The sequence below is a fragment of the Malus domestica genome, chromosome 17, assembly GCF_042453785.1.
Source record: "Malus domestica chromosome 17, GDT2T_hap1".
In the NCBI taxonomy this organism is placed as follows: domain Eukaryota; kingdom Viridiplantae; phylum Streptophyta; class Magnoliopsida; order Rosales; family Rosaceae; genus Malus; species Malus domestica.
Window position 1 is genome coordinate 16,463,940 of NC_091677.1, and position 27,321 is coordinate 16,491,260.

General features: G+C 36.4%; 3 protein-coding genes across 3 annotated transcripts; 1 reads left to right on the forward strand and 2 right to left on the reverse strand.

Annotated features, from left to right (window-relative positions):
• The first annotated feature begins 9,219 nt into the window (after positions 1-9,219).
• Positions 9,220-9,699, forward strand: LOC139193393 (uncharacterized). The gene has a single exon (XM_070816391.1). The coding sequence runs from the start codon at positions 9,220-9,222 to the stop codon at positions 9,697-9,699; it is 480 nt and encodes a 159-aa protein (XP_070672492.1).
• Positions 9,700-14,404: 4,705 nt separating this feature from the next.
• LOC103405376 (protein DEEPER ROOTING 1) lies at positions 14,405-17,922 on the reverse strand. Its single transcript, XM_029097480.2, has 6 exons — positions 17,714-17,922; positions 17,475-17,550; positions 15,370-15,896; positions 15,010-15,187; positions 14,820-14,880; positions 14,405-14,715 (listed from the first exon to the last, which is right to left on the reverse strand). Exons 1-5 carry the CDS (start codon positions 17,717-17,719, stop codon positions 14,861-14,863), a joined length of 807 nt encoding a protein of 268 aa, XP_028953313.2. The 5' UTR covers positions 17,720-17,922; the 3' UTR covers positions 14,405-14,715; positions 14,820-14,860.
• A 5,964-nt stretch (positions 17,923-23,886) lies between these two features.
• Positions 23,887-26,445, reverse strand: LOC139193394 (BAG family molecular chaperone regulator 5, mitochondrial-like). Its single transcript, XM_070816392.1, has 2 exons — positions 25,770-26,445; positions 23,887-23,948 (listed from the first exon to the last, which is right to left on the reverse strand). The coding sequence occupies exons 1-2, from the start codon at positions 26,443-26,445 to the stop codon at positions 23,887-23,889; spliced, it is 738 nt and encodes a 245-aa protein (XP_070672493.1).
• Positions 26,446-27,321: the final 876 nt, after the last annotated feature.

A 27,321-nucleotide genomic window follows, 5' to 3' on the forward strand; every position in this document is an offset into this window, starting at 1 on the left:
AAGGAGTAAGTTCACCCTACGAATTTCTATTCCGTCAGTAAACCCAATTTTTTTTTAAATCTATTATGGTTACCGTTAATCGATTTCTAAGATCAGGTGGTTGAACGTGTGTTTCAACCCGCAAATAGTATATTTTGGAAAAAATAACCGAAATCAAGAGTAATGTAGTTGTTTGATCGGGATGCTAAGTATGTAACCGTCCAACATTTTGAATTGATCCCTAGTCCATGCAAGATTATTTGTCATAATTTTCAATGTATACGAACTTGTGCTATGTTCAAACAAGTTTGAAGGTTGGATCGGTCGAAAAAATGTTTGTGGAGTTTGACTCCCCACAACACAATTGATTTAACCAACACTTGGTGTTTTCATCATTAACACTATTAGGTGTAATGTATCATTTTGTTCTAATCAATATTGTAAGTATTTTTATTTCATGATTGGGTCCGTTCATTGTATTATTTTGGGGTTGGGTATTGTTTTTGTAAAAAATGGGAAAGTTCGGAGACAAAATGACCATTGAAAATTACATTTAAGTTTGTAACTGTTGAATAATTTCGTCACGTTACCTAATGTCGAAATCATTTTTGTTTAATTTTTGGCGTATATGATGTCATAGTTTATATGAATAATATTGATGGTTGGATTGTCAAAATGAATTTTATGGATTCCAAAAATCGTACATGGATTTGGATATGTTAAATAAGGCTGTATACTTATACGATGGAATCTCCATCGCGAAAAGACTACAAATGCATGCTCAACAAATACCCTAAACCCTAAACCCTAAACCCTAACACTAATGGGATTCTTTCGATGAATATTCCGTCGGGTAATCTTTGATTAACATACGAAATCACGTCCGTCGCGTAAACATATGAATTTTTTTTTAAAAACAGTTACATTAAGTTTATTACAGCAATTGTACATTGATAAACTCTCAATCACTGTCGGTCTACCTATGTGCTTCCATCGTGTCCCTCTCAATGTCGCTTTTAATGCTTGAATCATCGCTGCTTTCTTGTACCAAGGAATTTCGCTGAGTTGATGGTGGGCGTCCAAGGTAAATAGATAATGCATTTGTTTCAAATTCGAGGACACCTTCTAGCTGGAATGGTTGTTCAACAATGTGGTTGCTCTATACTTGAGAACGATTTCAGGTGATTCAAAAAGAACCCTCGTCGTGAACATCTTCAAAATCGTCATCCTGAACTTGCCAGTTCCAAATGTTTATATTTAATAAAAATTGGACTGCTTTCTAACCACCCTTAAGCTTTGGATCATCCAAGTAGAGTACTAGTTTCGCCGTATTGGCGAGAATGTAGGGATCACTTTCAAACCACCGGGTGTTGTGTTAACGGATAACAAAAACATCTTCAATGACACTATTTGGTTTGTTAGGGTTCGTATAATACCAATGACACTTGAGCAATATGACTTTCTTACGGTTTGTGTATAACAATTGAACCACACTCAATAGTTTACTGAAAAACAAAGTTTTCTCATTTACCTTTGGGACATAAATGCCAATGTTTTGAGTGCACAATTTATTGTCTCGTGCTGCTGTAAAAAATTTAATTCCATTCACGTGACAACCAGCTTATGTTTCGGCACTAACATGCTAGCTAGAATAATTCTTCGTCAAACATAGATGATTTGACTTCTTTTAACTGTCTCATCTAGTATAGTACAAACACCCTTAATACATAATTTTTTTTTCCACAATACAAACAATTTCAATTTAAGCAAAATGAAAACTTTGCAGGTTCTTCAAACCAATTTGGAAATAACTGTCTGTGCATTTCAAGCAAGTTGATGGACAACGGGTCTTCATAAATACTTGTCGTTCAATGAATGGCTCGACTTCATCGCAATTATTTAATATGAACCAGTGAGCCACCTCTAAGTCGGATTCAGTGACAAGCTCAAATGAAGGTCATTTGCCGAATGGGCATGCAAGTTGTGCAAAGATAGTTAACTTTTCCATCCGCTCACCCCTATAAAAAATGCCCGAACGCTTGTTGTACGAAGTTTCAACATTTTGCAAGTACCTCGATCAAAAAGTGAAGGATTCTTGTACATTGACCGCCTCTACAATGGATCATTCAGGTTGTGCCCTGGTGTAAATGAACCGCTTGTAACCACCCAGCAGTCTAAAAAATTATAAAGTAGTGTGAAAATTACAATTTGAAGCACTTGATAAATAATATTAACAAATTAACGTATTGACAAGATTGCCTCTCAATTAACGATTATGCACCGGGCCAGCAAGCTTGGCCTCATTTGACAAATGTATCATTACGTGAACCATATTCTTGAAAAATGCTGGTTGATATATTTGCTCTAGTCAACATAGGATGTACATAATTTCTTCGTCCATATTAGCTACATCAAACTTGCGCAAAGTTGTACAACATATTTGCTAAAAGAATTAACACAAATATGTTATCGTCTTAACAACCTCGCTGTTCAAGTATGGCGGAATACCAATTGGAAGTAGCCGTTGGAGTAAGACATGACAATCATGACTTTTCAAACCCAACAGTATTTCAGTGTCCATTTTAACATGTCATGCTATACTGCTAGTGCACTCGTTTGGAAGTTTCACACCTTGTAGCTACTTGAAGAATTCCTTCCTGGCAACCGATTTGTAAGTAAAATTGACGTTTTGTATTTACCATTTTCCAATATAGGCCACATGTTGGGCCTTATCCCCATTTCTTGCATGCCAATACGAGTCTTCATTGTGTCATTTGATTTTTCCTTAATATTTAGAGTCGTACCCAACACATTGTTGCATACATTTTTCTCAATATGCATGGGATCCCAATATGTCTGGTTTTCAAATTCGACCAATATTCCAAGTCAAAGAATGTACTCGTTTTGGTCCAATTAAGATGTTCCACTAGTCTTGAGTCTTCCTCAAATTGCAGCATATTCGACTTGGCCAACATTTCATCTCCAGATAATTCTCTTGGTCTAGTTCGATACTTTGTTATCCCATCAAATATTTTAGGCTTGTCATGCCACTCGTGATTTTAGAGGAGCCATCTTCGGTGACCCAAGTAGCATACATTTTCAATGTGCCAAAAGGATGATGTGTCCTCGCCACATGTTGGGCATTGTCGTATACCCTTTAGGGCTCCAACCTGACAACGTCCCATAAGTAGGGAAATCATAAATTGTCCACATTACTAAAACTCTCAAAGTGAACCCGTGCATTTTTATGCCACCTCATATCACGTGCAGTATGGGTCACGTGTACAATTTCTGTAATCTTGGTGTAAAGGAAAGTAACGCAACTACTTATTTGGAATCTTGTTCTTTCAATATCAAGGGTTATTGCACTTATGACATTTGTCTAACTTCTCGAACTAATGGTAGAAAAATATATAATTGTTCGTGCATGTATAGATCTTGTCATATTACATTTTTTGTTGAAGCATACGTTTAAAAATTTCCATCATCATATCGTAGTTCTGATTGGTCATATTACATTGTTTTGTGCATCAGCTCTACAACGGATGTTAGAACGGAAAAATCTTCACAACTAGGGTACAATTCTCGCTCAGTTTCCTTCAACAATTTATCATACTTCTCGGGGTCCATGAACCGCTTCTCTTCCATATTAAGTGAAGCATTAGGAAAAGCATCATTTAATATGTCCATCACTTGGCCATCATCAACACGACCAGATGTAGAAGGTTTATGTGAAACTGTCCCACCATCAGAAGACGTTGACATTGTAATGTTTGATTCCCCATGATAAGTCCAATTGCAGTAAGTGTGTACCATCCTATTTGAATACAAGTGATATTGGGTTGCGTCCATTGTCATCCACACACTGACATGATTCTTTGCAAAATTAATAAAATTGTTGATCCCATCCATATATCAGACAGAACTTCGATTTTGTAATTTGATCCACTTCTTGTTCGTTACTCTTGTATTAAAAGGTTTGCATGAACAAAATGATTTAAAATACGCTTCATCGCCCCCTTATGCCTCTGGTGATGATCCTATCACATTTGAAAGTGTACTTTTTATGTTGCGGCTTACAAATCACCAAACTATTTTCGGTTGTAAACAATTTGGCAGCATCTCCCCAAGGTTCCCCAAGTGCACAACGTAGATATTACAGACAAATATCCACTATGCACTCGAAGAACAATAGGAGGATAGAACCAAATTTTCCACAAACAAAACTTAGCCAAATTCATCGCAAACCCTAAACATATACTAGTGCACTTCCAAAGAGTCAGAACTGGACAATTCAACATTATGTTAGATCACGGAGCCACATACTGCGTCTACACGCGTGTCCAACATTGTCTCAAACGAGTCTAAGGTAGTTTTTGATTTTATTATATGAATTTAATCAGCGTAATTAACTTCCTATAAACGGTTATAAAATTTTAACATATTTCACATCACGAATTCCTACACTCATGCTGCATAAATTAAATTCGCATAATCTACATATATTTCTAAAACAAAAACTAAAAATTCCACATTATACACAATTCAACATATACAAATATCACAAGTAAATAAATTCATGCTTCATACTAAAAACTAATCAGGAATAACACATTCGAAGGAAAAATTAATAACTAACTAAAAATAAACCTTCAAATAATTGGGGGAGGAAGAGATGGAGGAGAGTGCCTGTGAGACACACTCCGACACGGAATGTCCACTTGGACTTCAAGTCGAGTTGCACATGGCTTCGTCACCCAAACCCGTTTCCAAACCGGCCTAAACCCAAATCCAACCTGGATTCGACCCAGACCCATTTAGGAATCTGGAAGGAATATTCTCTTAGAATATTTTGTTAACTCCCAATTAACCTTAACATAATATTCCGTTAAAGTTAACTGTTGACTGTTAGTTGACGTTTTTGAAATTTTCTCAAAAACCCTCATAGGCTAATTTCAACATCCTGAGTTTGTTTTTGGCATCCATTTAGTGAAATTCCAAAGTTTTAATATAATTGATTGTCGGGGAAGCTCGGTTGACTTTTTAGGGTTGACTATTGACTTTTTACAAAAATTGTCTAGGACCCTTCTTAACGTATTTCGACACCCTGATTCCAAATTTGCACTATGTTTCCCCAAATTTAATCACTTTAGTTGAGTTTTACTACTGAGTCCCAATATTATGCTTAGGTGTGACTACTATCGGAGACTCTGGCTTCCCTCGTTTAAAATGCTATGACTTCACAAGTATCTGTGAGTAGGTCTTTTCTTTTATATAGTATATTTATTATTTGACTTTCCATACATATATTAACAACGCATTTTCTATGTGATGCCATAATTAAATTAATGTTTATATGAAATATCGTAATGATGAGAATTAGAAAATCATTATAAATTCTACGAGATGCCTTAATTAGATTTACAACTATGAATAGTATTATGTTGACTAGAATTATCGAATCACTGTGGCATGACTATATTTACATTATCTGCTCATCGTGTACTACATTGGTGTTTGTACTTACCCGGGCCATGGCCAGTCTTCACGTGTATGTTCACATCGTACTGTACGCTCACTTTGGATCTATTGTAGGTGCCAGTCCTGTCCTAGATTGCTATAGGAAATTAGGACTCGTATGTGATGCACATAACACTAGTCTTAACGTGATTGTAGTACTAGAGCTTAAATCATGATTACACCTAGTTATGTTCATATCAGAATATCTCTGTATGAACTCGTGTGTCAGCATATGTCAATGAGCACTTGATATGATATATTCGTTTATGCAAGATGTTGTGATTATCAGATGTTATGTGCTTATTTATGAGATATTGTGAAATATTGCATGCTCGAGATATTACGGTTTACGGTAAGTATTTTCTTACTATTTTTAGTATGGTATTTTGGAAACTATACTTGTTTTACGGCGATGAGTTATTATATTTTTGAAAAGGTTTTTATGAAGCTTTATTTTTAGGGTCACTCACCCTTGTTTTTTGCCACTCCAGGTTTTAGTAGTAGAGCTTTCATGTTGGCGATGATTGTTGGCAAATGTGGGTATAGAAGAGTACATTCGATGGTATAATTCTTATCCTAATTTTATTGTATTGTACTTATACTTTGACATTACGTGTGAATTAGGTTCAATCCCTCTCACATGCGCACTCTTACATTTAATTATAGGTTTAAATTTATTCACATTTTCCACCTCGCTACACTTTATGGCTTCGTCACCTTCCAGGTGTTGGCCAATACAGCTCGATTTGGAGTCCAAGTGGACATTCCGGGTCGGGGTGTGTCACTGTGTGTAACAAAGAGAGATGTAGGGAGAAGCAATAGGGGATGGGGAGGGAGAACTGCAAGAAGCAGAGAAACGAAAAAGGAAATTAGGGGGAAAATGGGGGAGATGGCAGCATGCACTGAGCTAAAATGTTACATATTGATTACACGACATAAGCATTCTTCGCAATAACTTAAAAACCTTGTCCCCTAACTTTGTTTTCCCTTCTTTTTTCACACGTTAGTGTTGAATTTTTCTAGATGACCTGATGCTTCTGTCCGACAGAACAATCCATCAGGAAATTACTATTTACTTGACGAATGACCCATCTGCTTCGTGAAACTCATTAAATTGCACGCCAAATTATTCCCTTGGCGCCAATTTTTTCCTGACTCTTGGTTACTAACCTTACGAAACATTGCCGTCTCACAAAGATTTTGAGTAAACAAAAAATGTTGACTAGATTAACCCAACAAACAAACGATTTCATCGGGTAAATAAGATTTAGGTGCCAGATTTTTTTCCATTTGGCAACATTTCGAAGGGCAACCCCAAACTTCTCGTAGTGAGATGTCTGATTTCCACTCTATTTGTTTGATTAATTTGATTGCTTGGTTAAACTTGTTCGTGATGTGATTACTTAAGACTCTACAATGTATTATATAGTTTTTATATATTATAAATAATTGTTTATTATATATATATAAATTCAGGTCTCGTGAGGCGAGCCTCAAGGCTTTCGCCTAGGCAGGCTATCTGTGAAATGGCTTGCCCATGCCTTTGCCTTTTAAAACATTGATGTTGTTTGATAATGAACAAAATCTTAATATAAGTTCTTGTCAATCTAATATTTATTCACCTTGATGAGTCGATTTTATATTATATATTTTTCCTACTCTTGGTATGTTTTGGTTATTGTTTTGGTGAAATTTTGATGATTTGTCATGTATTTTCAATGTAGGACATGCAAGTCTATTTTGGGCATCAAGTAGTCAAATGGTGAAATTTTTGAGTGATTCTTATTGGACCGGGTTCGTGAGTATGTCAAGAAGGTTGTATCAAAATTTCATAATTTTATCCAAAAGCATCTGACCATGGCGAATTAATTTACGCCCAGCGCACAGTACTGGCAGATTGGGTTGCAGAATTTATTCGTGATTTTTGGGCTTGAAGATGATGGATTTTGGACTTGGGCTCTTCTTAAAACTTGAAGAGGAGGGCCTAATCTTTAATTCAAGTTATTTTGGGCCTGTTTTGGGGTCCTGAAGGTCAAGAAACTTGGCTAATTCTCGGCTGGGCAAATTTTCCATGTTTGGTTAGGATTATGTTTCCTTGTTTCTCTTAACTTATTACATTTCCTAATTTTTAGAAAAACTTTTCTAGGAAGGATTTTATTTTTTAGTAATATAAATAAGGCTATTTAGCCATTAGGGTTTGCCACGCATTGTTTTGGAGAATTTGGCTTAGAGAGCCTTTGATGATTCAAGTTTATTTACAAGATGTTTTCTATCCATGTTTTTAATAATATTTTTCTTTATGATTATACGTAACTAGTCCTTTTGCTAGGGTGAGGTCACAAGCCTTAGCATGAATATGTGATTTTATTAATTTGCTTATGAAGGGATGCATGCTTGTTTTGAATTATTGGTCACCGTATTTAAACTATCTAATTGTCTTAATGATTCACAATCATTAGGGTATTTAGACAAATAATATGATGCTTGGAATTGAGAAAGTTTCATGAAGTTCATTATTGCATAAAAGGAGTCAAAGTAGTGGCTGCGGTGTGTTGAGGCACTTCTTTGACGGTCCCCATCCACCCTGCATGCTGGCCCGATCTGAAGAATTCATGGGCCCACAAGCGGACAAGACATAATGGGTGGGCACTACTAACCAAGCCTAGTTCTCGCTGATAGGCGCTGGTAGCTTGCTTCTAAGCCCTGCCTTATATAATTTTTTTTTGTTGGAATATCACCCTAAAATTGAGTAGGGTTTCTTGTGATTAGTAATTGTAAGTTCACTTAAGGTGAACATCACGCTCTTAAGGGTTGCATAGTTTTTCAAAGGGTTTTCATAAAGCTTAATGAGTCTTGCATGTTTATATTTGATCTGGACATCACATACAGATTGCATGTTAGATATATGTTTTCGCTTGAACATCATGAGGAAACTATACATTAGGAAAACCTAACCTTCAAAGCATGTATGTGGATATTCATAAGTAATTGGTAAATTGCATAAGATTGTTAATGGCGACGGCGAAACCTTAGTGTTTAAATTGATTTTCAAAACCGTTTTCTTTTAATTTATTTTTCTTATTGACCTTTTAAAATTGTTTTTATTAGTTTAAATTTCAAAAATAGTTAATTAAGAATTTATTTAAATACAAATTATTCATTCAATCTCCGTGGAGAACAACATTGCTTAAGTCGTTTATACTACAACTACCTTGTTCTCTTATAAGTATTTTTATCCCTACTTTTACAAGTGGTAAAAATCCTATCATACCTCAAGTTATATTACAAAGAAAGCAATTCAGCCAAAAAAAGAAAAGAAAAGACAGATTATTGGAAGAACCAGGAAGCAGCTAAGGCTTGGAGGTCAAACTGCAGCAAATCAATCAAGTCATATCTTTTGTTCAATATGGAACTCTCGGCTAAGGCTAGGGTTTTATTCAAGATATTGTTTCTAGCTTGCTTTAGCCTAGAATTAAGGGATTGTGTTTCCTTGATTATTGTAAATAGTTGGTAGCCTTTTTAAGGGGTGATTTAAGGACTGATTGGGTGTTGCTTTCCAGCTGCTCCCTTTCCCTTTTCGTCCCTTTCTTATATTTATGCTTCAACCTTGTAAATGATACACATGATATATACATCCAAAATTCAACATGGTATTAGAGCAGGAATTCTAAAATCCTGACTCTGAATTTTTTTCCGTTGCATTTTTTTCTTCACGCTACGATGGCAGAAGACAATTCCTTTGAAGCTAAAAGTTCTTTGGCTATTGTAGCAGGTTCAGACGTTGAGGTTAATCTAAACCAACATCTCAATTCTGTCTTGTTGAATGAATTCAACTATCTTCCATGGGCTAGAGCCGTATCTCTTGCACTGGGAAGAAGATCTAAGCTTGGGTATGTCAATGGTGCTATACAGGCGCTTGCAGCCACGTCTCCTACATTTGAGTCATGGCTATGTAAAGATCAACTAGTTATGTTCTGGTTACTTAATTTTATGGAGCGTAGAACTGTTGAAATTTTTAGTTATTCAGAATCATCCATGCATATATGGGATCAAGTTAAGGAAATGTATGAGAATCAAAACAACACTGCTAGTGTTTTTCAGCTTAAGAAAGACATTGCAAATCTACAACAAAAAGGCAAGTCGTTTGTTCAACACCTTGGTAGCTTGACGAGTATGTGGAATGAACTTGATGTTTATTGACCTCATACCACTGATGCTTTTGTCCTAATAAAGAGAGTTGAGGAGGATAAGATCTTTCAACTTTTGGCAAGCTTGGGCCCAGAGTTTGAAGATCTTAGAAGTCATGTACTTATGAATTCCGAGCTGCCATCTTTCACAGGTGTATGTGCTATCATTCAAAGAGAAGAAGTAAAGAAGAAAGTGATGAACTTGGAGACCAAGTTAAATATGCCTAAAACTAGGGCTTATGTTTCTAATCATAGTCGCATTGAAGGAAGGCCTTATAAAGGTAAAAGGCCTGACTTGAAATGCAACTATTGTGATGTTGTGAGGCACACTCGAGATAGATGCTGGATTCTTCATCCAAAGCTGAAGCCAAGCTCATTAAAGGATAATAAGGGCCCTAAAAAAGCTTGAATCATTCCTCTCACCGGGCCAACCATGCATTTGGTTCTTCAACTGAGGGAATGATAAACTTTACAACAAATTTCGTCGTATTGATCAACGAGTTCGCAACCTATCTTCACAAGAAACAGTTGCACAATGACTGTTTGGAAACCTCTATGTTTGAAAGCAAAAATCACACTGCTTTATTGGGAAAGTTTGCTAGATTTCTTGCAGAGACTGACTGTGTTCCACAAAGTGATATTCCAGGTATCTTAAGTTCTTTCTCAACTGCTCTTAATGCTAGTCGTGTGCATGATTATTGGATTATAGATTCAGGAGCTACATATCATATGACAAATCAACTCACCAAACTGCATGATTTTAAAATAATGTCCATTCCATCTCAAGTGTCAGTGGCCAATGGGAAAGGAGCCTCAGTTGTAGGAAAAGGAAAAATCAATCTTCTTTCAGATCACATAGAGTCAGTAGCACTTTATGTTCTTTCATTTCCTTGTCAACTGTTATCCTTTGGAACCCTCACAAAATCTTTAAATTGCCTAGCCATTTTCTCCCCTCACAATGTTGTTTTTCAAGATATCATCACCAAGAAGACAATTGGTGAAGGTTTCCTTTTAAATGGACTTTATTACCTAGCCAAAGATTTCAAGACTTCCAAGGTTTTTCAAGCTAGCTCCAGTATACTACAAGACCAACATCTTTGGCACTAACGGTTGGCTCACCCCTTTGAAAAAGTGATGTCTTTTTTGTTTCCAAACCTGTGTAAGGACAAGATTCAATGTGATATTTGTCACTTGTCGAAATCTGTCAGATTACCCCTTGATTCATCCTTGTCTAGGGCTAGTAATCTTTTTGAAATCATTCATTCAGATATTTGAGGGCCAGTTGTCAAGTCATTTGATGGATATAGGTATTTTGTAACCTTTATGGATGATTTTACAAGGACCTCTTGGTTGTACCTTTTAAAGTTTAAAAGTGAATTTGCAAGTGTGTTTCAAGATTTCCATAAACTTGTTAGCACTCAATTCTCATCCAATATTCATATATTAAGATCCGATAATGGCACTGAATATATGTCCAATAATATGTCACAATATCTGAGCAACCATGACATTCTTCACTAAACAAGTTGTGTCGGTACTCCCCAACAAAACGGGGTTGCCGAGAGAAAAAATTGAGACCTTCTTGAGAAGACAAGAGCTCTCATGATTCATATGCATGTACCTAAGAAGTTTTGGTCACAAGGGGTACTTACAGCTACATACCTCATCAACCGACTCCCTAGTAAAGTGTTAGGTTTCAAATCTCCTTATGAAGTGTTGAAGGAGAGAAAGATTGATCTATCTCACTTAAAGGTCTTTAGGTGTGTATGCTTTGTTCACACTCAACCTACTCATCGTGACAAACTTGATCCTCGGGCTAATACGTGCGTGTTCATGGGTTATTCATCTACACAAAAAGGTTATAAGTGTTATGATCCAGTCACTAAGAAGCTTGTAGTCTCTAGAGATGTTAGATTCGATGAGTCAACTCCCAACTTTACACATAAATTGGTTGATACAAATCAGGGGGAGTCTCTGCATGATTTCTTTCCATTACCTAACATCCCTTCTTATCAAGAAAAAGAAACAGGGAATGACACTCTAAGCTCACATACAGAGTCTTTATCTCAAGTCTCTGAGGGCCTGTTTGGTATCCTACCCAAAAACTTTGGTTGTTCCTAAAAATAATTTTCAAATAACATCACTTAAAAATAATATTCTTTTTAAGTCTCAAAATTTCAAAAATCTGTTTGGTTGAATTTTTAAAAATAATGTTTTTAGTTTGAATTCAAACTTCCTTGAACAAAAATTGGAGGAGAGAAAGAATTGGGAAAGAGAAAAGAGAGAGGAAATAGTTGGTGAGGGGAGAGAAAGACAGGGAGAGGACGAGGAGGATAGGGAAAGCAAAAAATTACGGTGAGGAGATGAGGAGTGAGAAGAAAGAGAGTGTAATGAGAGAGAGACAAGACAAAGGCTGAGAAGAGAAAAAAAACAAGGTGTGACGTGGGGAGAGAAGAAAGAGAGGGTTGAGAGAGAAAAAAGAGAGGGTTACGAAGGAGCAAAAGAAGATGTTGAGGAGAGAGTAGAAAAACTCTAAAAACTCACTTTTAGTGTTTTTAAGAAATAGCTTATGTTTTTAAGTTAGTTTTGAATCCAATTTTTAAAAAGAGTTCTGCCAAACAAGAATTCAAAATCTAAAACTCAAAAAATGTTTTTGAGTTAAAAAAGTTGAACTCAAATAGAATACCAAACAAGCCCTGAGCCACTACCTCCACCACAAGTTTAAACTCAGAGAAATCCCACAAGAGATCGCCATCCTCCATCTAGGCTTGTTGATTATGTTACCTATACTACAAGATATCCCCTTGCAGATTTTGTCACTTACAAAAAATGTTCATCCTCTCATGCTATTTTTCTCAGTGCCCTAGATGGTACTCATGATCCATAAATCTTTCAAGAAGCAAATGAACATGATATTTGGAAAACTGCTATGAAAAATGAACTTCAAGCGCTCTATGACAATGGAACCTGGAGTGTTATTAAGCTTCCTCAAGGAAAAAAGGCAGTGGGCTGTCATTGGGTATATAAAACAAAGTTCAACTCTGATGGAACTATTGAGAGACACAAAGCTCGCTTGGTGGCTCGTGGTTTTACTCAGACATATGTAGTAGATTATAAAGAGACTTTTGCTCCAGTTGCCAAGATGAACATAGTGAGAGTATTGTTGTTCGTTGCAATTAATCAATCTTGGCCTTTATATCAAATGGATGTGAAGAATGCATTTTTGCATGGTGAGCTAGAAGAGGAAGTGTACATGAAGTTTCCCCCATGTCACCCTCAATTCCATGATCCTGACATGGTGTACAAACTTCATAAATCTATCTATGGTTTAAAGCAATCTCTACGAGCATGGTATTCAAAAATAAGCTCAGTACTTGAATAAGTTGGCTTTCACAGAAGCAATGTTGATTCCTCACTTTTTGTTCGAATTGGTTCAGTGGGCAAATTGGTTGTTTTGATTTATGTTGATGACCTCATAGTGACAAGTGATAATATTGAGGAAATTAATTCTCTCAAGCATGCCCTTCGAGTCCGGTTTGCTCTAAAAGATTTGGGAACTCTCAAGTATTTTCTTGGCATTGAAATGGCCACATCTCAAAAAGGACTCTTTCTAAATCAAAGGAAGTACGTTCTTGACCTTCTAAAAGATGCTGATATGGTGGATTGTAAGCTTGCTCGAACTTCCCTTGACAGTAAACTCCAGCTCGACATGCAAAGTAAGGCTCCCACCAATCTCACTGACTATCAAAAGTTAGTTGGGAAGTTGATTTACCTCACAATTAGTTCATGCATTGCCAGTTAGTTCATGCATGCGCCCACCATCACTCATTTATGCGTTGTTAAAAGAATACTTCGTTATCTCAAAGGCTCGTTTGGTTGAGGTATATTGATGAAAAGGAATGGTAACACCACCATCATGGGGTACACAGACGCTGATTGGGCTGGCAACTCTTTTGATCGTAAGTCAACCACTGGATTTTGCACATTTGTGGGTGGAAATTTGGTTACATGGAGAAGCAAAAAACAAAGCGTCATAGCTCGATCCATTGCTGAGGCTGAGTATCGAGAAATGGCATCCATTGCTTGTGAGCTCATTTGGCTAAAAGGTTTTCTCTCAGATTTAGGGTTTCCAAGCAATCAGCCTATGTCCTTGTTTTGTGACAATCAAGCTGCTATGCACATTGCTTCCAATCCAGTTTTTCACGAGAGGACTGAACATATCGAGGTTGATTGTCATTACATTCGAGCACAAGTTCAATCGAAGGTTATTAACACTCATTACACATGCAGCCATGATCAGTTGGCTAATATTTTTACGAAATACCTCCTTACTACTCAATTTCAGCGTTTATTATTCAAGCTTGGATCAACGAACCCCCTTGATCCAGCTTGAGGGGGAGTATTGGAAGAAGCAGGAAGCAGCTAAGGCTTGGAGGTCCAATTGCAGCAAATCAATCCAGTCATATCTTTTGTTCAATATGGAACTCTCGGCTAAGGCTAGGGTTTTATTCAAGATATTGTTTCTAGCTTGCTTTAGCCTAGAATTAAGGGATTGTGTTTCCTTGATTATTGTAAATAGTTGGTAGCCCTTTTAAGGAGTGATTTAAGGACTGATTGGGTGTTGCTTTCTAGCTTGCTTTCCAGCTGCTCCCTTTCCCTTTTCGTCCCTTTCTTATATTTATGCTTCAACCTTGTAAATGATACACATGAAATATACATCCAAAATTCAACACAGATAAATGTGTAGAAAATAGGATGAAAAATGTAGATATTGTCTAGCTTAATTTGCCAGCACAGACTACAGAAAATCCCTTTGTCCCCTTGGAATTTCATAACATGGCATTGCACTGTGTTTCCACAGGCAACCATGAAAAAAAAGGGAATCAACAACGGCACCAAAATAGAAAAGCCGTCTCAATCATACATGCATTTTTTTTGTGGTTATCTCGGAAGCCACGGCGATGAACTTATTGATGATTCGTTGTTGACCCTCTGAAATTTCGAGTATTTGAGTTCATAATTTATGAAGCTGCAAAAAAAAAAAAAAATGTATTAGCAGATATTAAGGTGGTGTTCATAATTTAGGAAGATAATACACAATAAACTTGCATGCTCAAACAGGTTTTCTCTTACCTGGTAATAACTAGTAAGAATGGCAGTAACGTAGAGGCACCTCAAATTTCTAGTACTATATCTGCAATGGAAAAACAGGCAACCATCAGATCCAGATTTTGTGCAGTTTGGTTCCCTTAATTATTTTTTCCCCCAAAAGTGTGAGCATATTATAAATCAAGCCATTGAAAAAATTGAAGAACGAACTTACATTCAGAATCTGTCTTGACCCATTTACATCCATCATTAATCTTCTCTTTTGTATCATCTTCATTGTGATTTTCCCTTTTTGTTGGATTCTGTCCGTCCTCAAGGTATTTCTTCATCGATGATGCTCGAGGAGTGCCTTGCGGATTGATGATCTTCTTGTTAAGCATTACCCTAAGAAGCTGAAAGCCAAATTGTGTAATGGATATGATCAATCAAGATGTTAATGGAACTAAGTAATCTAGTTAATAACGTAATTTACTATGCATGTTATGATTATTATTTTTTAATTATTCTGAATTGCAAAGAGAGGGAATCGAACTTGGGTGCATTTACATATATGTTTATGCAAGTTTGCACATACCTTCTCCATCCTTGACTCTTGAAGTGTGTCTCTCAAACTTGGTGCTGGTGCAAACCCACTTCTACAAACAAACATCTTCTTAAGAAGAAAAGAAATTGATTTCTTCCCAATTGCCTTCTTATTGTCTGCACATATGTCTTTGCATCTACCAAGTATGACACTAATAGTTTTCTCAATATCTTCATCCTTGTGATCATTTGATGAATCGGAGCAAAGCACATTGCTGGTTCTCCGATCAACCTCCAAGCTCGATGGGCAATTTAGAAATCTGTCCAATGGAAGATCTGCGATTTTCTTTTCGATGTCTGGTTTTCGCGTTAAGAGTTTTGTCAACTCTTTATGCAATTTACCAACTTCCTCTGGTGTGAAATTATCTAGGATTTCTTCGGATGAAGACGGATCTTCCTGAATATCTGGGCTTTGAGCAGCATTATTTTCTTTCAATTCATTGTTTCCAAAAGTTCCAATCGCTAGTAATCCATGAGGCCAGTCACTAAATTCTTCACGTGGCTCTTGTTTTGCATGATCTACACAATGCATACATAATTAAATAACAAAATCCCAAAATGATATTTAGAAGTAAAGAAATTAAGGGGGTGTAGTCAAATTAGGATTTGGTAGGATTTTAATAGACTTTAAAATCTAAAGGTAGTCAATCAGGATTTTATAAGATGATTTTAAAGGATTTTGAAATTATAATGTAGTCAAATTAAGATTTGGTAGGATTTTAAAGAATACAACAAAATCCATGGGTAGTCAAATATGATTTAAAAAAAAAATCAGTACAAGTTTAGGGGTAGTCAAAATACTAGAGATTTGTTAGGATTTTAATTGTAGAGGGATTTTGATGGATTTCAAGGTGGGTGGCATAAATACCAAATTGCATAAAGAATCTCACTCTACCCCCTATGATTTCTTTTCACGTTCATAGATAGAAGAGGAACAGTCTCAAACAGAAGAACAGTTTTCAAGATGGCATCAACCGAATTCTTTTCACATTCATCAGAAATCTGCATCAAGAGTCAGCTATGAATGTGAAAAGAACAGTCTCAAACATAAACAATTTTTGAAGAGTAAGATAGAAGATGGCAGAATCTCACTCTTCCATTTTTTTTTCGTTAGAGTAGTCATAGCTGACTTTTTCTTTGCTTTAATGGAAGTTGTTTAAGTTTCTGGATTTTATTTCCATTTCCTCCGCCATTCTCTCTTTATTTGATTCTTTACCTAAACAAGACAAGACCAAGAATGCATTCCTGCAATGAATACTTTTCTTCCCTGCCATGAGTACTTTTCTGCCTTGTCGCTTTCAAACGATTATATTTGAGCTGATGGTTCTTACCAAATTGTAATCAAAACTTGGGCCATGAATTAGAACAATTTTCACGATAGCAAAACTTGGTCATTTTCTTCTCTACAGCAACATTTGGCAGGAGTCTGTATAGGTTAAAATCTTTTGAAATCCTAAGAAATCCATGAAAGAAATCCATAAAAATTCATGGAAATCTATAATACAAATTTATATAAATCTGCCAAAATCCATATAAAATCATAGAATCTATTAAAATCCTTTGAAATCTGTCATTTGTAAAAATCTTTTAAAATCATCTGAAATTCAAATTGACTACACCCCTAAGGAACATATTGAAAATAGTGCAGCTTTATTTATTTCTTTTTATTTTGTAAAGACAATAGATCTATTTTAATATATAACTAATGAAACCTGATCTTACATTTTTTTTTTTATAAATCTAATACATGTCAGCTTTATTAACGTGACCTTAGTTGATTTTAATTTTTCCTTTTTATTGTAATTTGATTTATTGAAGTAAAATGTCAGTACCCCAATGATACATGTCAATTTAGTAACGTTCTTTATAGAATCCCCAACTCATGTAACACACATGAGCCGGCTCTCCATAGTGCAGCTCTTTAACAAAGATTCTTTTTGGACTGAAATAACTAAAGATACTATAAGATGCATAGCTTCTTGAAGAAAAAATCCTGCTTATATAGGAAGCAAATCATATCATTCAGATTAAAACGAAAACCATGGCATTTAAAGTAACAAACGTAAAGAATTTATTGGTTAGAAGAAAAATGCTTACGGGTTGTAGTAGAAACTGTATTTGGTTTCTTGTTTCCTTGCTTCCCATTGATCTTATTTTGCATCCAACCAAAAAGCTGCAATAAAAAAACCGAAAACCACCAACATTAGAGAACCTCACTTTTCAGCCTTCCCGAGCATGTTTCAGCTCAAAGAACAGAAGACCAACCTCTCTCTCTCTCTCTAACACACAAACATAAACAGTACACATGAAAGTATGTAACATAAACAAAGATTCACCTTCATTTTCTAAGATACAAGTGTGTGGTTGGACTCCTCTGATAGAAAGGGGGTGGATGAGATGGTTGGAGGAGGAGGAGAGTTGGAGGAAGTTAACTTGTTTGCAGAAGCGAGGTGTGGATGGTAGATCTTAAAAGCCAATAAGAATTGAGCTTTGGGATTATAAAACTAAACAACTTCGGATTTGTTGAATTTCATGGCCACGCTGATCACATAAGAATAGATGAGAAGGTTGTTTAACTAAATCTATTGGTTCAAGTTCCTAAAACACAAGGGTGGCTTTATATCTCTGTATCTAGCCTATCTTTTCCCACCTTTTTCTCTCTTATATAAACTCAAACTCCCATAACCCACTAACGCGCACACACACATATATATTTATAAATATATATACTGTAAAACATTCTGTTTAGTTCTTTACTCATCTTTTGTCCAAAAAAAAAAGTTCCTTACTTATCTAATTTAATCCGTACACATACTTAATGACACATTGGTCAATCTGATTTTGCGGATCCATTATTCTGGAACATCTGCTCGACATGAAAGCCTTTTTAGCCTCTCATTTAAACGTTGAAACCTATCTCTCTACAATTCTTGTAGTGTGTCATATGAGAAAAATTACGTTAGAGTTACCTGATTACTTAGTTAGTCAAGTAACTTTGAAAAAGGTGGGATTCATGTATTGAGAGTCATCTAAATGGCCAAATTGTACTGAATACAGGAGAAATTCTCGTGTTATCCACTCACAAAAGAGTGGAACTCTTGCATTAGAATAACCTACAAGCGAGCTGTATCTAAATACAGATAAGTCATTTTCTTTTTGAGGAGGGTTACACAATCTATCTAGTCCGACTGTCAAGTATTATTATTTTTTTTTTTCCAAATACATGGGTCGTTGCTAAACAAGTTTTCATTTTATCTACTTGTGCACTAATGGAACCCTTTTTAATACTACATGGTTTTTACCACCTATTCCACAAGCTTCTTCTTCTAACCTAAATACATGCACATTAGTCGTACTTTGAATTAAAAATTTCTACAATTTCGCATGTTGCCAATCCATTTGCATCGGATTGCAGCATATATATGTGTAGTCTATTGTTTTGGTGATCAAATACTTAGTCCAAATTTTGTAAACCATATACGTGGGTGTTGATGATTCGATATTACTTAAATGTTGATTAACATGTTTATTTCTTATTGGTGATACATCATATAGTTTGAAAATTTAGTATAAATAGTTGGTCTACCGTTTACTCTTGTTTCCAGCAGTGCTTTTGCTGTTTATGCTTGCATTTTCTCACAGATTGACAAATGGGGTAAATTTCCTCCAAAAAAAGAGCATCTTATTATGATAATGCAGTTTTAAGTCCAGTCTATAAACGTAACAAATTACAATGCTAGCTTTTGTCACTCAAATTCTTCCTTCGTCTTAAAGTGCTTTTTTTCTCGGCTATAACATAATTCAGTTTTGAGTCCTATATATAACAAATTTCAGGATCCCAGAAGATAACAGTTGGAGCCTACCATATGGATGAGGATAAATTGAAAAACTAATGGCAGATCAAGACAAACAGTTTAGACTTATAAGTAGTAACTTGAAGGGATGGGCAGCATGCAGGATTAGCAGTATATATTATGTTAGATTAGAATAAAGGTGACGGGAGGGGTATGGGGTCATAAATAATAGGCCATTAAAGATCTCAAATTAGCGTGGGAATGTCCCTCACTGACCGGACTGCCGCCTCATTATCTTACCTGCCTCAAATATTGTAGGGCACAGAAAACTCTCTTATAATTCCCTGCATGGACCCTTTTGGCCAAATAGAGGATCCCATGGACCCTTTTCGGCAATTAATGGTTGTTTTTATCTTAATTTTTGTTTTAGGAAAAAAAAAATGTAAGACAACCATTAGACTCCAAAAACTTAAGTTATCCGAATATAAGCGAGATAGAGACATGCAACGAAGGATGCATGTGGAGAGGCACAAAAATGCAATGGAATTGGTGCAAATCCATTATGAACGTGCATGCGGAGAGATAGACAGATTCTTCAATTATGTAAGCCCTTTTTCAAATGGTTGCACAATTTCTAAATTTTTGCGGATTTTCTACTATTTCGGCTGTTTGGATAGCTTGAAATAGGTTTTTTTTTTGTTTTTTTGGGTATCCCAATCTATTTTTATCGTCTTTGCATGTCTATCAATTATGAGATTATTCATGGTGGAAAGTTTATTCCTGGTTATTCTCAAGGGTTTGACACTCGTATCATTTCTTCTTTAGGGATCCAGCTTATCCCTCGCAAGGCGCCAACTATTCTTCCTATATTTTGGTCTTGTCCTTCGTTTCCCTAGATTAAACTTAATACATATAGTTTGTCCAAAGGAAATTCTGGTCTTGCTCCTTGTGGAAGAGTTTTCAAGGCTTGCCATGGTCAATTTCTTGGTGGTTTATGCCAAGGGATTGGCCATCACAACTCTCTCTTTACAGAATTATCAACAATTATTATTGATGTAAAGTTTGCGTATCAACGGGCTTGACACTGTCTTTGGTCGGAAAAGGGACCCATTATTTCTACTATTGAATCGACTAATTTTGATCCTCCTTAGCCTCTTCGTACATAATGGTCTATTTATTTGGACCGTATTCGGAAAATAACTTTCTACGCCTCTCACATATATTGCGAAAGAAATGTTGTTGCGGACAATTTTGCTAACATGACCTTGTCTTCTCCAACTATGATATGACATGATTCCTCTTCTCTTATGCTTCTCAAATTAATGTGCATATCGACATATAGATTTGTCTCACTTTTTTTTTTCATTAACCTCGTGATGTGGTGTGGAGGTGTGGGTGTGTGGTTGGTTTTCGGGGGAGAGAGGGCTGAGGGAGAGAGGGTTGTGCGAGAGATAGAGTGAACCGGGAGGGAGAGTGAGCTCAGGGAAGAGAAGAGGGGATGAGCTGCCATGTGGCAGCCAAGGAAGAAAGGGGAACCAAGGGACCAAAATAGGGTTGGCCCCACCTTGGGCACACCATTTAAGAACCAAAACAAACCCCTTTTAAAAAAAAATATCTTTAAAACCAAAGTGAAAATACGAAACTAACCTTCCGTTCCATAAAACCTGTAAAATTAATTGGGACGGGTTGTCACAATCTACCCCCGTTAAATAAAATTTCATCCCAAAATTTGAAATAACTTGCTACACTGAAATACTATAAAAATAGGAAGAAGAAAAATATATCTATATAGAAGAATCAAGTCAGAGTGGTTGCACAAAAGGGAAAAATGCCACACCGTCACGATCTGGTTGCAATGATTCCATCTTTCGTGCCTCCAGGATCACACCTTCTTCCCCCATCAGTGTAAAAGTAGAAACACACTTTATAAGGATATAAAGTCGAAAACATATAATAACGTAAGGTCGAAAGTATGTACGTAATATGCAATAATGTCAAAATATATATGTAATAACATATAGGTCGAAAACTCGTATTGAACTCAACAGTGAAAGTGGAATTGATTTGACCAAACATTTGTAACGTCAAAAGTACAAATATAACTAAAATAAGGTGAGTTGAAATACTTGTACTAAAAATGAAAATCGAAAATGAACGTGGGTCTTGCCCAAGCATTCGAAACGTCACGTACTCGAGAATAGATGTGTTTTTGGGTCGAGCCCCAACAATAACTAAACAGTAACCACTATCCTAGACGGGTTTACTTGCCCACTCGCTTAACGAACCAAACGAATAAGCCATCGATATCACAGTCTATAGCCTGCAATATCAACAACACATTGTTATCTCAATAAACATCCACGTACTCACGAACAATAAGGTCTTGGAGTGAAGCAGTGGAAAAATGCGTTGAGACGAACACATATCGTTGGAAAAGAACTACTAGAGTATGATATGATGTTTATGAATTGTAGCAAGATAATGAGAGGTGACTATTCATTTATGTGTGAAGATAGTGATTGATGATGTATTCCGCTGACCACATGTACTACAACATTCATCAAACTTTTACTAAAAGACAGCTCAAACCTCACACCCATGTGGAACTCTCCTTGGTAAGCTTGTGAAAAGGTTATACTCCTAGTGTTCCTGTTCGAATCGATAAGAACTAGGGGCACACTTCAGCTGAGTCAATCCCTCGTGAAATCCTTACGGATTAAATGAGAAACCATGTCGAGAAGGCTAAAAGAACACTCAAGAATTTAAAGGTCAAAACAAGTCCATCGAATCTAGAGTACAAGATATCTGGATTTGAATATACAACTCTGATGCTTGAGTTCATACAAGTACCTAGCTTGATCCAGTGGTAAGTCGAGATGGTTGAGTGTAGACTCGACTCAGTGGTGGTCTAATGTAATCTGATAGAATGGATTGCGTATTGGATTGGAAAAGATGAATGGGTGAATCTACTGAAATCATATAAATTTGTCAGGAGGTTCAAAACGTCAATTATTTCACGAGTTGTCGGATGGAGTTGATTGCACACTATGGTTGCACAATTGAGGTGGTACACAATGGTGCAGTCGTAGACATTCATATACTCTATCAATCACCGTTGCCAAAGACTTAGCTCATTTCGACTGAGAATCTAACTATGAAGTTTTGCGAGGTTGATAAAGATCTTATGCGTTTCACCACGGTCAGGGTGTCCTTAGATTTTCAAGTCAAAACAATAATTGTAGACTCTAGGTCGGGAATATGACGGTTTGCATCAGGTGGTCCCAATTGTCGAAAAGTAAAAGCGTCATTCAATATGTTGCCCCAGTGCACAATGACACCTTCAGTAAGATATCACCGACAAATTCAAAATTAATTGGTGTCATCGAGGAGTTTATGAACAATGGTAGGGTGAGACAACATCTTGTACAAAACTGATTTATTCCTTAGCCGAAGATGAGGGTTTAGGTTATGGTTGAAGAATTGTGGGCAACTGTCAATAGAAATTGACAAGACCAATGATATCTCGTAATTCTTGACACTCAAGAAGATTCTTAATTTTCAACTGACACAACCTTGGATTTGGTAAGAATAACTTCTGCTACCAAAGAAACTCCCAAGAAAAGTATTTACTCTAGAGAAAAACAACGTTCGAAGAATTTGACGTACAACTGACAATTGATGGTTAGTGAACTTGACTTCATTGTTGGAATAAGCAAGAAGGTTATCAATAGAATAAACACCAAGAATTGTCCTAAGGATCTAAGTGAATTTCCTCAGCGGGAACGAGTCAGAGGACATTGATTCGATCCCACCAAACTACCACATAGAATTTTTCATTTCACTGTAGATACAACTCTGCCATCCATTCCTAGAATTTTTCGTTTCACTGTAGATACGACTCTGCCCGCCATTCATAGGGAATCAATGTTGCAGAGTATCGGTCTGATGTTCAAAGTCGTCCAACAATCCATTACATCATCGATGAGGCATAATCCCGACATGAAAATTCTCAATCTTCAATAAGATATGACTATTCATGTAGAATAGGGTTGCATAACCGTGTCGAAAGACAACAAATCTTGAAGTCATGACATCCAAATGATGTCATGACCGATACACTACCAGAGTAACAGAAGATCCTAAGTATGCTTTGAACAACCACGCTTTGATACTAAATTAACACGCTCAACCTTGATATTTTCCAAACGCCAGGGTTGACACGCGTTGGCCGACACCCGAAGGTGACAAAGCCATACTGACATGCATGAGAAATAACAACATAACTAAAAGTTATGAATTTAAATATAACAAATATGCAATTAAGGAACGTGTTTAGAGCATACTACTAATCTAGAGCACTAAAAAGAAATAATACAAAATTGAATGAATAAAGGAACGAGTCTTACACTGAGAAAACTCGAAGGTGCCGATGCGGAAGTGCCTTAACGTCGGGATTGTACGCCTCGATTCTAAGTCCTGAGGGGGCTTAAAACAAAACATGTGTGGACGAAGTTAATATATAAATAGTACTGAAACAGTTATTCAACGTACTAATCCCCAAAGTTTATGAAAACTCATAGCATAATAAGTAGTAGGTTTTTTGAAAACCCTAGCATGCCATATAACCTTTCAAAAACATATATCATATATAGTGTGCTAAGTAGTGGTATCATAGTCACCCGTAGTACTAAAATCTCCCGACCCGAAGCCAATAACTATGTCTCCTGGCCCGAAGCCAACATACAAGTATCTTCGCCCGTAGGCAGAACAATGACCACTAGATAAGCACAAAAACATTGAATATACTCTTTCCAAACATAGGTACATATATCTCAAAACATATCCATATTATATAGTCATCCATCATATATACTACAAAGAGTTTAAAAACATGTTCATAAATAGCATATAGTCATCCATCATATATATTACAAGAACATAAATTCGATAAAGTATGGTATTCCAAAATATTCTCAGTAAAGCATGATAATCATAAATTGTAAATCTAATTTACTCATAAAACGTAACCATTAAATCATGCTTTTCATGTATGCATTTCTATTATTAAAACATGCATTTTAGAAGGGCTCCACTCATAGATACTCCGTCATTGAAGAGCCATGCGAAAAAGGAATGACGGAATCGTCGCTAATAAACACACCATAATTAGGTCTAGTCGTGGCCGGGAATGTCATAGTTTCCTCGTTGGAATCTGGGTAAATGATCCAAGTTCATTTTCCATGTCAGAGGAAGTAGGAACTCACCTTGGGCACAACGTTTATGAACCAAAACAAACCCCTTTAAAAAAAATCTTTAAAACCAAAGTGAAAATACGAAACTAACCTCCCGTTTCGTAAAACCCATAAAATTAATCGGGACGGGTTGTCACATGTTAGGTAAACTAAATTTGTAGACTAAATTTACAAATTAAATGATGTGTTACTAATAAGAAATAAACACGTTAATCAACACTTAAATAATAATCTAATCATCAACTTCCATGTCATTTAATTTACAAAATTTAATATACACATTTAGTTTTCCTAGCAGTACCCATGATATATTTGCATCAAAAAGATAAATTTGCATTGTGCAGTAAATATAATAATTTCAAGTTTTATTATTAGCAATGAAAACATACATTTTTCAGTCTCATACACGAAAAACATAGCGACAAATAATATACCACACATGCTACAGTCTTGTTGGTCAAGTTATTAGAATGATTTGGAAATTTAAACCCCCCCCCCCAAAAAGAGATATTTCAAGTATTATCTCATCTTTTGACCACCGTCACAAGATATGCAGGAAATACACTATTAAGATGAAAAAGAACATGTTAGAGAGAATCTCATTGAAACATGAGCAGAACAAATCTCTCCTATATGGAGACATAATTGGTTTGGAATCGAACATACCAAACAATCTGATGACTGCCCATTTTCAAAGATTCCTACTTAAACATCCCCATTGACTCGCAAAATTGATAAAACCGTGAGTGTTTTTTTTTTTTTTTTTTTTTTTTTTTTTTTTTTTTTTTTAAGAAAGTGATGTTTTTATTTATTAGGAAAAGATAAATTAAAAGACAAAGCCCCTAGGGCAAATAGACGAAAGAAACTCCCACACCCAAGCGCTCCTGGGGGCAACGAATTCAACTAAAGTTGCCCATCAAAAGAAGCTTGACCAATCGAGGCAAAAACATAAGTTACAAAATTTGCTTCGCCAAAGACATGATGAAAGAAAATGGACTAAAAGCAATGTTGAATATTGTATATAATGGTACACATGTGATGCTAATATATTTTTTAGGATAAATTACATAGTAGCCCCTCAGGTTTGAAGTCTATTACAACCTCATACAACAACTTTAAAACATTTCACTTTCATACCTCCAGTACCATTTTATTTCAAAATAACACATTCGTTAGATTTTCCATCCATTAGTCTGTTAAATGCTGACGTGGCTACCACATTTGTGCTGATGTGGCTGCCACATGGCAAAAAAAATAATTTTTTAATTTTTTTTAAAAAAACCTAAATCTTCTAAATATTAAAATTAAAAAAAATTAAAAAAAAAAACTAGAAAACCCCCATATACTGGCGCAAAACCTCTCCATCTCTTCCCCTCCTTTGTCCCTGCACGCCTCCTCCTTCATCTCCGCAAGGATGTCGTCCCAGTTCCTCCCAAACCCATCGTCTCTGCCACCCCAGAAGCCATCCACGTCTTCCGATATGATTGCGTCCACGATCCGACGGCTCACCTTTCTCCTTGCTTCCCTCACCGTGGGGTCCGAGTCCAGCTTCAGCAGCAGTCGCATCAGGGACTCGTTCATCCTCAGCTTCTCGCGCTCGCTTGTCCTGACGGAATCAACAGTTTCTTGCCGTTGGATCAGGCGCTGGAACTCGTCGGCCTCGGAGTGGACGGCTGCGATTGTTTTGAAGTGGGTGCGGATGAGGTGGGCCCGGTAGGCCGATTGAATTTTGATGGCTGCGGTGGATTGCGGTAAGTGAAGGGTGATGGGAATTGGGGCGTTCGAGGACTGGATGGGAATTTCGGTGGTGGTGGGAGGGGTCTGCAACTGTGAGAAGGTTTCATCATCTTTGGCTAAGCCCTGGTGAATTTGAGTGAGTGAAAAAGGGTGGGGGGTGTGTAGAGAAGGAAAGAGGGTGGGTGCGGAGGGAGGGAGGGTCGCGGGTGGGGGGGGGGGTGGGGGTGTTCTGGGTTTCTGGTTTTGGGGTGGGGGACTCGGGTGGGGTGGGGGAGGGGTTATCATTTCTGGATTGCAGGGAAGAAGATGAAGATGAGGGATATGGGTTTGGGGGTTGCGGGGAGAATAAAGGATTTTGGGAGTTGCAGAAGGGTGGGGGGAAGGAAGGGAGACAAAGGAAGGGTTTTTCTAGTTTTTTTTTAATTTTTTTTAATTTTAATATTTAGAAGATTTAGGTTTTTTTTTTAAAAAAGTAAAAAATTATTTTTTTGCCACATGGCAGCCACATCAGCACAAATGTGGCAGCCACGTCAGCATTTAACAGACTAATAGATGGAAAATCTAACGGAGGTGTTATTTTGAAATAAAATGGTACTGGATGTATGAAAGTGAAATGTTTTAAAGTTGTTGTATGAGGTTGTAATAGACCACAAAACTGAGGGGCTACTATGTAATTTACCCTATTTTTTATTTAAAGAATAAAAAATTAAAAAATAAAAGTCTCTTCCCACCCTACTTCCACGTTATCTCACTCTCTCCCTTTATAAAAAAAAAAATATATATATATATATATATATATATATTCACACACAAAATATGTAGGCATATGCTAATCTAATAATTAAAAAAAAATTAAAGAATAAAATTAAATTAAACGGGAGTAGGAAGAAGAAAAATACGTGTTCTGATGTCATTTTCTTCTTATAGTATCATTATCCAATCCAATGAAGAGATCCCATGGACTTATTGTGGATCACCAGTGTGGAAAAGAGTTAGGTTGTAGCAGTTAGCTACGTGTCACGACAAAGTGACTCCATCATGTATTGTCGGGCCAACACGTGTATCAAGGATGGATGGTTGACTTTTATCAAAGCTACGGAAAAGGATTCTCGTAAGATTCTTTTTCTAAAAATTCTGTGATCGTGATCGTTAATCGTACAT